At 43.1% G+C, this 13,705-nt stretch overlaps 1 protein-coding gene across 2 annotated transcripts in view; it reads left to right on the top strand.

Annotated features, from left to right (window-relative positions):
* The window catches only part of LRP1 (LDL receptor protein 1), a 223,339-nt gene that overhangs the window by 124,484 nt on the left and 85,150 nt on the right, over positions 1-13,705 (top strand). For both annotated transcript variants that reach the window (XM_075681667.1, XM_075681666.1), the window contains 6 exons: positions 1,264-1,497; positions 4,865-5,045; positions 7,350-7,554; positions 8,454-8,643; positions 9,544-9,672; positions 10,331-10,456. In XM_075681667.1, the coding sequence (XP_075537782.1) occupies positions 1,264-1,497; positions 4,865-5,045; positions 7,350-7,554; positions 8,454-8,643; positions 9,544-9,672; positions 10,331-10,456 (1,065 nt within the window). The remainder of the gene's footprint in view (positions 1-1,263; positions 1,498-4,864; positions 5,046-7,349; positions 7,555-8,453; positions 8,644-9,543; positions 9,673-10,330; positions 10,457-13,705) is intronic.

The following is a 13,705-nucleotide window of genomic DNA, read 5'->3' as shown; positions in this document are numbered from 1 at the left end:
ATACGTTACGTCACATTGGCGAGAACAACAGCGTCTATAGTTAGAGTGATGGTTCGACACACTGGTGCAGCCAGCGTAACCGGACGCGGCCAACGGACACCAACGCGCCTTGCGTCGAACGACGCTCCCCCATGTGGCGATAGCGTCGGACCATAAACCCGCCTTATCGATGTCATCGGGAAGCGGCGCGGCGGTGTGTCGTTTCTCGACATTGTACGCCGACTTCCTCTTCCTTTTTTTTTTCTTTCTAAATTTGTACTTCGTAGCGAACTTCGGAGTCGAGGTCGGCATTGCTTCAACATGGGAAACCTCGTTGGCAGGCAGGGCATGTGCGAAGCGGCCGTGGAGCTATGCAGATGACACCAGTCTAGCCAGTGGTGCATGGCTAGCTGAGGGTCACATGCTTTTGTCGAACAATTACAGCATAAATTGGGTCTTCTTTTTGAGGCGGAATTTCTTCACTGCAAATGGGCAGACAGAGCTAGGTGGTGGCAGGAAAATGAAGACGAGAGACTGCTGTTTCAAACGATATATCAGTCGACACGACCGAACGACTGCTGGGGCCGTCACGCGCCGTGGGAAAAGCGCTTTTTTACGGAAACTTTGGCTCATATTTAGCCCACACTGGTGCCAAAAATTTATATTATGGCTAAAATATTGTTATTTACAATGCACAAAATTTGGCGAAGGAGTTGAATAATAGTTGGAAATTCCAAAACACAGTTTTCAAAATATTGATTTTTTTTGCGATTTCTTTGTCTCTAGAACCCGCGCCGCATGCGTAAGTGCATGCAAAGAAATGAGGGTAAAATTAAAGCCTAATTAAGAGAGCAGTCACAGATTAAATTTTTACAGAGTACTGCTATTCTCTTGCATTCGCTGTCTACACTTTTCTTTTACGGTGATATGAGATGGTTTGATACTACCTAATAGTAGTTATTCATTTGAATAACAGCGTAATAAAAGAAATTTCAATGAACTTGTAGATATTGAGTAGCATCCCACCTTAGCTGCATGGTCATAATGTATCCAGAAAAAGGACAAAGAAAGTGTTTGCTGGTATGTAGTTGTTCAGGTTTGCAGACGGTTTTTTTTAGTAACCACATACTTTGCACAGAGGTGATTTACTCAAGATTCCAGAAGCAAAAAAAGAAAAGAAAAAAAGGGCACTCTATGTAACTGTTTTCACGGGTACTTTTGTTAGCTTACTTTATTGTTGTGGACAGTTTGACCTATACTTTGTTTTCTGCTCCTCTTATGCAGATTATGAAGCCTTTGTCATGTTCTCGCGGGTGCGCACGATAGACAGCATTCACATGATGGACGAGACGAACCTGAATGCACCATTTCCAAGCATCTCCAGTTCGGAGTTTATGCGCAACATCATTGGACTTGCCTTTGACTACTCTGAGCGTCGCATCTTCTACTCAGACATCCAGCGGGGTAGCATCAACAGCGTTCACTTCAATGGCTCTGGCCACACCGTTCTTGTCCAAAGTAAGCTGACTTCACCTGATTCTTCGCCACTTAGTGAGCTCGCTTAGCCTGCATGTGACTTCCTTTTCTCTTGTAAGTTGAGGTCGCTTCAAGTGTGTTTTCAAACTGCACACGTTGGTTGACGGACAATAAGTTTGCAGAGACATTGCTGCAGTTGTTGCAGGATGCAGAGCTGCAAGTGGGCGTATGCGAATATCAAAATTTTCGAATACGAGTTGAATACAAATATTTAGCATAGAATATCAAGTAATGATATGCACATGCATTTATTAGCAAGTTGGTTTATTTCAACATGTTGGAACTTTGCAACTACATTGTCATTTGCAAAGAAGTTAAACTAGTAAGCCGTTGTACTAAAAGATTGTGCATTTAGCTTATATTAGCTTTAGAAAACAGTAATTTCCTCTGCAATTACCTGCAAACTCAGTCATTTGACCCTGTACCAGTCGTCACTTATCATATTTGCTGTCAAGCAATAAGCTCAGTATTGGTGGTGGAGCCTGCAAAAGAATGCACCCTCGCTGTTCACAAAGCCGTACCCCTTGCTATTGAGAGGCTGGCTTTTCTGCAAAACTTAGACACCCAGTGGCTAAGCGGGGTTTACAGGTGAAATTTCGCCAGCAGGATAAAATTATCGCAAAATTCAGCACAAAATCAGGCACACTTACTTAGATTAGACAGAAATAAACGCTAAGAGCCATGTTTGCTCCCGCGCAGCCAGCAATATACTCAATTTGTTTCGAATATTTGTATCCAGTTGAATATTTTCAAATACTTCGTTTTTGAATCGAAAACAAATATTACAAATATAATATTCAATAATATTCTAAATGTTCAGATATTCGCAGGCCCCTTGTTACGAGCTTATCCATTCTTGGGCAGCACACATATAAAACAAAACACAAGAAAGAATACAGGACAAGCACTGCAATGTATTCTGGTCCAGCATTTGCCTTATATTCTTTCTTGTGTTTCGTTTTTTATGTGTGCTGTCCAAGAATGGATAGGTTCCAACTCGTCCACTTTTCAATCCTTCTACAAGCTTATATTTGATTTTCTTTTACTCCCCGTTTGCGTTGTGGCAAGTCCTCTAGAAAAAATATATAAAGTGTGTTTTCAGTGATGAAAGCAAGGTAACTTTCAAAATTTTATTTATTACTTATATAATGTGTACAGATATGAGCAGTATGATTGGGTATGCTCAATAATTCGACCTTTGATAATTAGGAAAATTGGATAATTTGGACTCGAACTCTCGTTTCGGCAGGTGTATGCATTATTTAGTGCGACGGAAAATAAGCGCACTGGAAGACACACATGAACAGCCAAGAAAGACACAGGACAGGCGCTGTTCAGGACAGGACAGGTGCTGTTCTTGGCTGTTTGTATGTGTCTTCAAGTGCGCTTATTTTCCGTCGATCTGCAATGCACCGTGTAGCCCGTCTGCAGGTGTTGTTAAATTATTTAGTTCAAACTCTTGTTAATTTGGACGTATTTGGCCACACATCAGTTATTTTGGATAACTCTCGGTGCTCAGCTAGCGCGGAGCGCAGAAATGTGCAATGCAAAACAGCAAAAACAGTACTGACATCCACCTGAAAGAAGTGGCTCTTCATCGCCATAGTAATCAGCGGAAATCACATGTGAATGACAGCACCGCTGGAACATGTCATCCCTATTTGTGCCTTGAAAGCCTTTGTTCTTGCATTTACTGCCGTGCATAACACCACGACAGCCACGTGCCTTCAAAACTGTGTAGTCTCCATGCATGATCATGTTGAAAGCGACTGCGGTTCCGTCTGCAGTTGTCGCAGCAAATGGTAGTTTCGTTTTGACTCGGTGCATGTGTCGGCCGTGTGCCTTCAAAACTGTAAGGTCACCATCCATCATCACATCGATTGTGGCCGTGGTTTCATCCAAAGGGGTTGCAGCAAACAGTACTTTTGTACTAACTCAGTGCAAAGCTCTTGAGAAGGAAGAGCACAGGCTATATCGCGATGGATGGACAATCTGTTGGTGACCAGCTTACTGACTAAAAAGTTATCAGGATGTGCACACGGTAGTGAAAAAAAAAAACATGTCACAGATGAAAGTGTGTTCCACAGCAATGCTGGAAAGGAAGTCACGTGGCCTTTGCCATTGTAAGCACTAATCAGTCATGAGACAACGAGAATTGCTGCTTCTGCACTGCTTTTGTGCGAAATAGAAACAGAATTTGCTGATTCATTCTGTAAATAAAAATGTGTTCACATAGCAAGCATTTGTTTATTGTTTTCTTGATAACCTCGATAATTCGACATTTGGTTCATTTGGACATTTTTTTTTTCGGTCCCTTAAAACCCAAATTAATGAGGTTTTGTTGTAACAGGTTTATTTTCCTGGAAGAATTACTTGTGCCATGTAGATTTGGACTTCATGTGTGAACATGTGTTTAGTAGGTGACCCACTGAATTGACTCACTGTCTTGTGAAACACATCAATTTCGGCATAGAAGTTAAGACATTTTGACCTCATGAGTGCGAGTTTCGTGTACTCCATGATATCATTCAAGAGGGGTGCAGGAACACTGAAATGAAATGTGAATGGTAAGAAACAATGTACGACACCTTTTGTATGTAATTACTTGACACTGCGGTGCACCGTGTTGGGTGTTGTAGTTCCAAAAGTGAGAATCTGTGAATAAGTCATGCTTGTTTTAATGTAATTCGTAGTGGAAAGTGCACAGTCTATTTTTTTCTCTTTGTCCATGCTTCATTAGGGCGTGCCTTCACCCACTGGAAGTGTAAACCTCTATGCTTACTGTATTTACATAATTTATTAACTACTTATACGTTTATCCTTCAGCTTTTCTCTCTTCATACAGGGCTAGAGAAGGACATGTGCTCTTTACAGGGAACCAATTGAACTGTCAAACTTTCCTCTGGTTAAATGGGTTATTATATTATAAAAAAAAATCTGGGGTGTAACTTTTGTTTTGAAGTGTAGATGTATAAACCAGCAACTAGCCTGAAATGCAAACATACTAGTGAAGTTGTGCTCAGTATACAGCCTGTGCTTGGGCAGTTGGTAGAAATTATCCGTGAGATCAAATTAAGCTTGTTAAAGTTATCAGGATTCCAGCGCACTTCTATCTGTGTTGCAGAAGAGCTGTTGTGTGTGGTTGTTGTTGTCTTGTTTATATAGAAATACCTAGTTGAGACTTTCGTTCATGCTTAATGTAATATTTTCTGTGATTGTGGGGAGTAAGTGGCACATCAGTTGTGACCTAGTATTGTTCAGCTACTTCTTTCCAAAGGAGTGGCACGCGAACATTTGTGACAGGCATCAGTCAGTCACAGTGCTGCTCTGGGGCACATTGCTTTTCCAGAGCAAGGCTCAGTTGAAGGCCTTGCGTATGAGCCTGTGAACAATGAACTCTACTGGACCAGCCACAGGGATGCCTCTGTCGGCCGAGTCAGCCTGTCCGACCCGACTGCCCTTCCTGAAAAGATTGTCAAGCTTGGCACTGAAGACAAGCCTCGAGGCATTGTCGTCAGCAGCTGCATCAAGTGAGCTGCTCTGTCATGCCAGCCATGTTAGCTAGTGGCCTCATTACTGCCCCTGAGCAACTTTTTGTTTCCGAAAGTGAACAGAAGCCATTTTAACTGTCCTTGCATTCGCTTTTTGTTGACAGATCTGACCAAGAAAATTATTTCTTACGGGTTTTGTGACCTGGCAGCATTAATAAAAACAACCAAAGGCAGCAGAAATTCTGTTTACTGAAAAAGTGTTAAAGGGGCTGACCACAAATTTTTATGGTACCAGTTTTCTCTGGTGCAGCAGAAAGCTTACTCGTATGAGTGTCCAAACATACAGTGTAATGCGGAAAGTGCTTTGAAACATTTTTTATCAGAATTTTTCTATATGCATTGAGGATGTAGTTGTGCTCAAGAAAAATGCTGGAAACAGTGATAGGTGAGAGTGATAGCGATTATTCACTGATATTGGTGGGGAGCAGACAACCAGTGCGGCTTTTGCTCTAAGAAAGTGATATTTTGTTTATTAATTTGATGTCCTGTGATTTGTGTTTTATGAAGTGTTGAATTATTTTTACAATAATAGGTGGTGCCCAACTCTACGCCCCAGCGACTGCTCCCTCTAAGTAACACAAACCTATCTCGAATGCCATGCTTTTGTTGGCTCTATGCGCCAGGCTTTTTTTTTTATACAAGCCGAGCTAAGTTTTGTTATTGCAGTGCTGGCGCCCATTCACGGCACAATTTCCCGATGGCATTTTGTTTCTCACGGCGACCACAGAACTCGAGGTACTAACTCGTAAGCTCATGTGCATACAACTGCCCTCATGTGCGCTGTGATACATTGAACAGCTGTCCTGCTCTGCCGCTCCACTCGTTACCACAAAGGCAGCGTCGCTTGTAAGCTTGCACTCATTTTTTACTTGATGTAATACGTACAGAATAAAACACAAAAGCCTAATAGTATATGAACTGCAATTTTAAGCAATAAAGATGCCATACTTAATATTGGCCGACTTAACGTACAGTAATCTCGTATACTACTACATCTGAAGTACCAAGACTTCACTGCCAGGCTGCACCACTTAGTGGTTTTAGAGTTTCTTTGCCACTTTAGAATTATAATTCCTACTCAAATAGCGAGCAGCATGCTGGATTTACCACTATAGGTCATGGTAATTTCATTTCCATCGATGTCTCACAGCCCAATCTGGACAGTTATCAGGACCTTTAAATCCACGGCTTCTTGTTTATGCACAGTTTATGTCTATGCTGACTGCACTTTGGCTACGTTAATAGCCTTCACTATGCTGCTTGCCACAATATTGCTGTTTATTTTTAGACATAAGAAAAACAAACAAATCTCTAATTCCATCATTACTAGAACTGGAGCAGCATGTACCCATAGCTCTCCTCTTCATTGTGCTGCATGCACATAAGCATCAGACCTGTCTGCAATGCCCTGAATGCGGGCCGCAACATGAAGCAGTCACATCCCGTGATAATGACCTTGTGAGCTATTCTACCCTACACAATACGGTGCCGTCATATAGTAGGGCAAGTCCTACACATCTGAAACACCAAAAAGCAGGCATAATAGTAGCACAAAAGAGCAGTATGTGTTTAAATGAGTTATGGGTGAAATGAAAAGACAGCTCATTTCGAAACACAGAAAGAGCCTGTTAAAACCTGCTAGTACCACTTACTTCGCTGCAGCTGGTAGGCAGAATATCTGACCAGGTATCATTATTCACTTTTCTATATTTCTCTGTCACTGTTGCTGAACTGTGCCTACTCTGGTGCATGTGCTGATGTGAGTCTGATCGTGAAACCTCATTTATAAATTTTGAAGCTGTGAAGTTAAAGTGTGGGGATCTTACTCGACACTGACGATTTGATGTGTTGTGACACTTTCTTGTTCTTTTTGCCTTTTTTTCTTAATCTCCTTTCTCTTTACCATTTTGTTTTCTCTTCAAGAGGGGTCAAATGCCAGCCCACTTTTCCGTCTGGTGTTTAAATATGTTTACATGAATAATAATAACAATTAACTAAATATGGTACATTTATACAGCTTACCACAGAGGATATCACTCGTTCCTTAGATAGCAAGGCTAAATGCGTTCTATGTCTGAAAATTACCATGGAAAAGAACAAGTACATCAACACAATAATTTCACAAAATTTAAAGGAATGAGTTCTTTTAATCACACTACTCTTGAAGACACACCACTGAAACTGTGGTTATAACTAACAAAAGAATTGAGTCCCTCGGATCCTCTTATTCTTTTTGCACACCTCTGGAATGTGCCATGAAAGGGCTTGGCCCTTGCTATGCAGGCGGGTATTCTGGACCAATTGGAACAGTCACCACCCAAGCATCCAAAAGTCGTACCTCAACGGCTACGAGCTGGAGTCAATCATCACGACCGACATTCGCATGCCCAATGGCATCGCCATTGATCACCAGCTGCAAAAGTTGTACTGGTCTGACGCACGTCTAGACAAAATTGAACGCTGTGACTTCAATGGCGGGGATCGTCACGTAAGTACAATTCCCATTCTGAAAGAAAGCAAACTGCATTTGAGCAATTCTCTTGCCAGTCACCTTGCTTGGCCTTGGGGAATGCCAGGAGACTTGACAGTGTGCTGAGTGGTGCCACAGGGTTTTGAGGCAATGTTAAATGAGCAACGAAGTGATTGAAGGGAAGTGAAAGAAGTGCAGTGTAACTGCAGTTCACAATGCCCTTGCCCTCTTTATTGAATGTAGGTGAAGAGGAAGTGCAGTACAGCACTCACCCTCATCATTCCATGGTACACGAATCAGCATTCATAAGCCAAAAATGAGTTGAAGGGGTAGTGTTCGTTGCCAGACGTATGATGTGTAGCTGCTGAAGGTTGTGCTGTTCTTGCGGAATTTTTCGGAGAGCAGTCTGTCTGTATTATTGTATGCCTACCTGGCAAAGAAAAGTCTAATGGTGCTCTTTGATATTATCTGAAAGCTGGTACAGTTTGCGATGACCAGAAAGTTTGGAAAATCCCACGTTAATTCATATACAATTGAACAAACATTGATCTAACAAATTATCTGTTTTAATGAAGCGAATATAAAATCTTTTTCGCAAGTAATCCTGCCTCCCAGCATGAAAGAATGCATGTTTACAAAGAATATAGGAGGTAACAAATGCATTTTCGTGTTGGATGCAACTTTGTTATAGCAAGAGTTCAACCATGATTGCTTCTGCTAACTCATCAGTTCTTGCAACATAGAGTGCTTCAATTATGTGGTTGTTTAAGTAGACTGAGTGCTGGTAAACACTCGAGAGTTCCTCAGTATTTTAAAGCCGGTACGGTTGATGTTTGGGCGCTCCCATTCTGACCTACGGATTACCCGTGCCAAGCCGTTCACTGTCTGTTCTCACTACCCGCACATCATCTGTGCAGGTGCTGCTGAGCGAGCACCCGCAGCATCCTTTCGACTTGGCCGTATATGGGGACTTTGTGTTCTGGACCGATTGGGTGGCACACGCTGTGCTGCGTGCCAACAAGCATACAGGAGCTGACGTAGTGGTGCTGCGCAAGAATGTTGTGCGACCTATGGGCATCATTTCTGTTGCCAATGACACCAATGACTGTGAGTCGTCGTCCTCCTCCTCGGCTAGGGGTTCTCTTTTTTCTTTTTTTTTTAAATTTCCTAGTGTTCTACCATTACAGTTGGCACAAGCTTTGTTGCTTATGGCCCTTGTGCAAGTACGGGCGGTTATTATTATTTCTAGAATCTCTAGTTATAGTGCAACATCCAGTGGTCCTTGCTAACTGGATCTAGAAGTATGTTGCATTTTTAGCTTCTTCAGATTGCAACAAACGCCAAAATATTTAGTAAACAAATAATAGCGCTACTAAAATATTACAATGGAGAGGTTTGTGGCGATAGATTTGCACTCTGTCATATAGTTATAGCAAACTCAGCTGAATATTAAAGGGCTCCTGAATTGTGTTCAGTCAAAAATGTTATTGTTAGCTTGTGTTTTTAAAGTACCTTATTTTTCAACAAGGGTTCTCCTGCAAGAAACTTTTGTAAGGGGCAGTAATGACTGATACACAAGTTTTTTTAGTTTGTGCACGTTAGTGTGAGTCTAGCAGGTTTACAACTTGTCACTTAAGCTATTTGTAGCTACCTGTCAACGATAGTCACACTCTTTTTTTTTTTTTTTAGAGTCATCTGTTTCCTCTACCTTACATATGTCTGTTTTTCCTCTTTTTTCTTTTTCATAGTAGGACTTTTCTTACTTGCTATAACCACATTTTGATCGGGGCAAAAATACTCATTTACTGGCACAGAACCTTGGGTATATTAATCTGAATTACTACAAAACAACGTTCCGCATAGGCCACAGTGGAACTTTAGGACTAGCCCGTACTGATTAACATTAGTTTACTGGTATGCATTTGTGGTTGTTTTTGCTATTTTGATATTTCTGTTTATAACTGTTGTTTTTATGTATAAGGTACAATTTATGCATCTCTGGTCTAGGCACACTAAGCCCCTGTTCCACGCTGAATGGTGGCTGTGAGGACCAGTGTGTGGTTGCCACAAATGGTACCATCTACTGCCAGTGCTTCCCTGGAAGATCACTGATGCCAGATGGGAGGCGTTGTGCAGGTAGGAAGCCCATCATTTTACAACTTAAGCCCTGCGTTATTGACATGTGTTATTGTCCTGTTGCTGAAATTGCAAGAGATTGTTCAGAGGGCTTTCTTGTTAGCCGAGAAATAAATGTATTGCTCAGCAAGTTGGTGCTTAATCAGGCAGAACAAGTGAGACAACCACAAGCACATACAAACACGACAGAGGGATGTGTTGCTTGTGGTGTGAGCACATGATGGGAGAATGAGAAGTTCACATGCTTACATCATGTTTTACAGCATGAGTGGCTCTCATGATTGGGCACTGGCAGGGCTAGCCACCGCTGAAGTTTGTTATGTCGGTCACAAAGTTTCAGTCGGAGGAACTAGGCTTGCCCCTTCAATTATGTCAAAAAGAGTTGCTAATTGCACGAGGCAGGTAAAGAGGGAATGGGCCCTGGTCACAGCACTGCAGCTAGGGGCAGAAAGTGCAGCAAGAGTAACGCATGCGTAATCATCACAAGGTAATCACACAAGTCTTTAAAATGTCTGTACAGTGGTGGATCTAATGCAGAGGCAAATATTGCACTAAAAGTTTAACAAAATTGTTCCGTGAAAGTGCTGTAGGTGCCCCATGCCAGCATTTTTCTTTGTAGCTGTAATTGTGGCCTTGACTGGGACATTTTGCCTTACAGTCAAGATCGCCAACTGTACCAGTGCAGAGTTCCAGTGTGGAGATGGTGCCTGCATTCCTTTTGAGCTTGCCTGTGATGGTGTCCAGGCTTGTCCTGATGGCTCTGATGAAAATGTCATTGACTGTGGTAAGTTTGGTCCGGTTGCACATTTGGCATTCATTAAAGGGTCCCTGAAGTGGTTCGGACAAATTTTGCAGACGCATAGGGTATAGCTACAGTAAAACATTTGCACCACAATTTGTGTGAAGCGTCTCATATTGAGAGAGCTACACACAATTAGAAGTTACCCTCCTCCATGGCCATGCTTTTTCTCCTCAATGCGTTTGCCAAGGGATCGGGGCTAAGCTCCGCTTTCACTGACTGTGCGTCATGATGGGGCGTTGTGTTGTCCACTTGTGGTTGTCTTGGAGCCAGCGTGTGAAGCCTCCCCAACCTCTCTGCCAGCCGCCTAGCAGTCAATCCCAAGCGAGAGCTATTGAAGCAGCGTGAATTGTGAGCATTCTGTCGCAGCGCCGAGCATGTCTGGTATTCTGGTGACTACAGGCGAGCTGGGCATTTTGACAGATGGGCAGAAGTGTAAACTAAAGCCCTTCCATACTAATACCGCTGTGTTGAACAAGCTTTAGCTTAGACATACGTTAGCGGCCTGATCTGTCAGCATGGTCCAGCCACCTGGTGGCGGAGAGCTTAACCAGCCCCAAACAAAGAGCTAATATTGCTGTAACAAAATGTAAAACATTTTGAACATTTAGAAAAACAATGTATTAATGATTGCACTCCTGCCAAAAATTTACGCCAGCAGCAAAGTAGAATACTCTTGGTTACTGCTGTATTAGTTCTGTGTTTGGTTTAGCTCTGTGTCACCAGGCGGCTGCACCGTGCAGACCCTTCACATTTGCACCTCCTCTCATCTCTTAAAATGCCCCGGCCCAGTCTGCTTACATTTGCGTTTACCTGAATATTGGACACGCGAAACACTATTGTAGTATGTAGTAATCCTTTGGCATGAAGTGGTGGCCACAAATGCATAGATGCTGGTGCTGATCGGATACCGACAACCAGCGCTACAGCCACTCTGCTCGCATGTTTGCCTTGCAGAGGGACACAATGTCGCAGCTTGAAATGTTGCCTATAACTAAGTTTGGAGCCCACAACACAAGGGTGAACCATGGTGCTCGCGAAAATACAGATCGAGACCAATATAGGCTGTGCAGCTCATCTCATATTGGAGGGGGACGTTGTAACACAAGCAGACAACACTTGCTGTGTGCGGAAGTGCCTGAGTGTAGGGATAAATTGAATTTCATTTTTTACAGAAACAAATTACCGTATTTACTCGAATCTAACGCACACCTTTTTTACGATAAAACAGGTGCAAAAATTGCATGTGCGTTAGGATCGAGTACGACCCTAAATCCGCATTACCATATTGCCATCCAAATTCGAAAAATGACTGCCTCATACGCACTTCTAGCCAAGCTGCCGTAGCTTCCTCCATGTGCATACCTCCCATGTTGTACGTGTAACCAGGCGCTGGTGTAGCCTAGTCTACTGCCTGTCTTCCCATTTTCTGTGTTTATTGAATCAGCATGGAAGCGATGACTGTGAGACACGCCGAGTCCACCATGATGCTGCATTTAAAAGGAAAGCTATCATGTGCGTGGAGACAGACGGAAATCGGGCCGCATCACGGGCGTTTGGAGTTCCTGAAACTTGCGTGCGGGACTGGCGCAAACAGAAGGAGAATATTTTCGTCAACAAAGCAACAAGGAAGGGTTTCAGTGGACCGAAGCAGGGCCGCTTCGCCGAAATAGAAGAGCTGCTCACAGAATACATGCAAGAGCAGCGAGCGGCACAGTGGCCTGTGATGACTGATCTGCTCAGATCTGCTGGTGGTGCAGTTAGCCCCTACAGAAAGGGCTAATGCGAGGCGAGCAGGTGCTGGCTCTCAAACTTTATGAAAAGAAAAGGCTTTTCTCTTTGAAGGCGGACAGGGATATGCCAAAAATTGCTCAAAGAATATGAAGTGAAATTGCACACTTTTCAACAGTATGTTTTAAAGTTGCGCCATAGACACGGCTACCACTTCGGACAGATTAGAAATGCCAATCAGACACCGCTCTACTTTGACGTGCCTGCCACCACAATCGTTGAAAAGAAGGAGGCAAAGCAAGTGCGTGTTTTGTCTTCCAGCCACGAAAAAACTAGAGTCATCTGCAATGCTTTGTTGCACTGCAGATGGGCACAAGCTGCCCCCATGTGTTATCTTCTGAGGGAAGACGCGCCTGAAAGGAATCGTGTTTCTGAGTGGCGTGATTGTGCGCGCAAATGAAAAAGGTTGGATGACCACAGACTTGGTCGCTGACTGGATTGGTAACGTTTAGCTTAAGAGACCCGGCGACAGTTTGGGTCTGCGTGGGATGCTTGTGCTCGACGCGTTCAGGTGCCACCTTGACCAGCACATCAAGGACAAGCTGGCTGCATCCAACACCGACCTTGTCGTGGTGCCCGGCGGCATGACATCGCAGCTCCAGCTGCTCGATGTTTGTTTGAACAAGCCAGTGAAAGATAGAATTTGGGCACTCTACACCGAATGACTTGTCACTGGCTGCCACGAATTCACGCCTGACAATAAAATGAAGCGTGCCTTGCCGCAGGACTTTGCTGGATAGGTTAAAGATGCATGGTGCACGATCCTGTCTGCCATGGTCAACAAGGCCTTTAAAATGTGCGGGATTTCGAATGCCATGGACGGCACCGAGGATGAAATGCTTTGGTCTGTTGATAATGATAAGGAGTTATCTAATAGTGACAACGAGTGATATCTATTGCCCCATGCGACTTGTACCGGCACAGTGAAAATCTTGGCGGCAGGGTACGCCGCTTCCATTTGTGCTTTTATTAATTGCAACTTTAGTGTATTGGGAATAAATCTGTTTTTTCCAAATGAGAGAAAATAGTATTTCTATATGAAAGCACGAGGTGCGCGGTATTGTACTCTTCTTTCTTTTTTTCTTTTTTTGATCATGGAAAACGGGTGCACATTACAATCGAGGTTCTTATTTTGATTAATTTTTTTATTTTTTGGTGAAGGAAAATGGGTGCGCACATTTGTTCACCATGAAGTTGGAAAAATTAATCGATGACATGCCCTGAGCAGCCATTCGGATAGCTCGCCTTACTGGCATCATATGGTCACCTTGCATCAATTAGTCAGGGGCAGTGGAAAACTCGGGGAGTGGCGTGCTGCGATCGATAGGGATGTACATTTTTAAAACCTTATAATAAATTGCACACTTCATGCGGTGCGCTTAAATGTATCACTTAATGATCAGAAGGGTCAGCTCTAACGACTCAATATATTTGTATAAAATT

The sequence above is a fragment of the Dermacentor variabilis genome, chromosome 2 (genome assembly GCF_050947875.1).
Source record: "Dermacentor variabilis isolate Ectoservices chromosome 2, ASM5094787v1, whole genome shotgun sequence".
Lineage (NCBI taxonomy): Eukaryota > Metazoa > Arthropoda > Arachnida > Ixodida > Ixodidae > Dermacentor > Dermacentor variabilis.
Note: the sequence above shows the minus strand (reverse complement) of the source record. Positions and strands in the feature narration are given on the sequence as shown.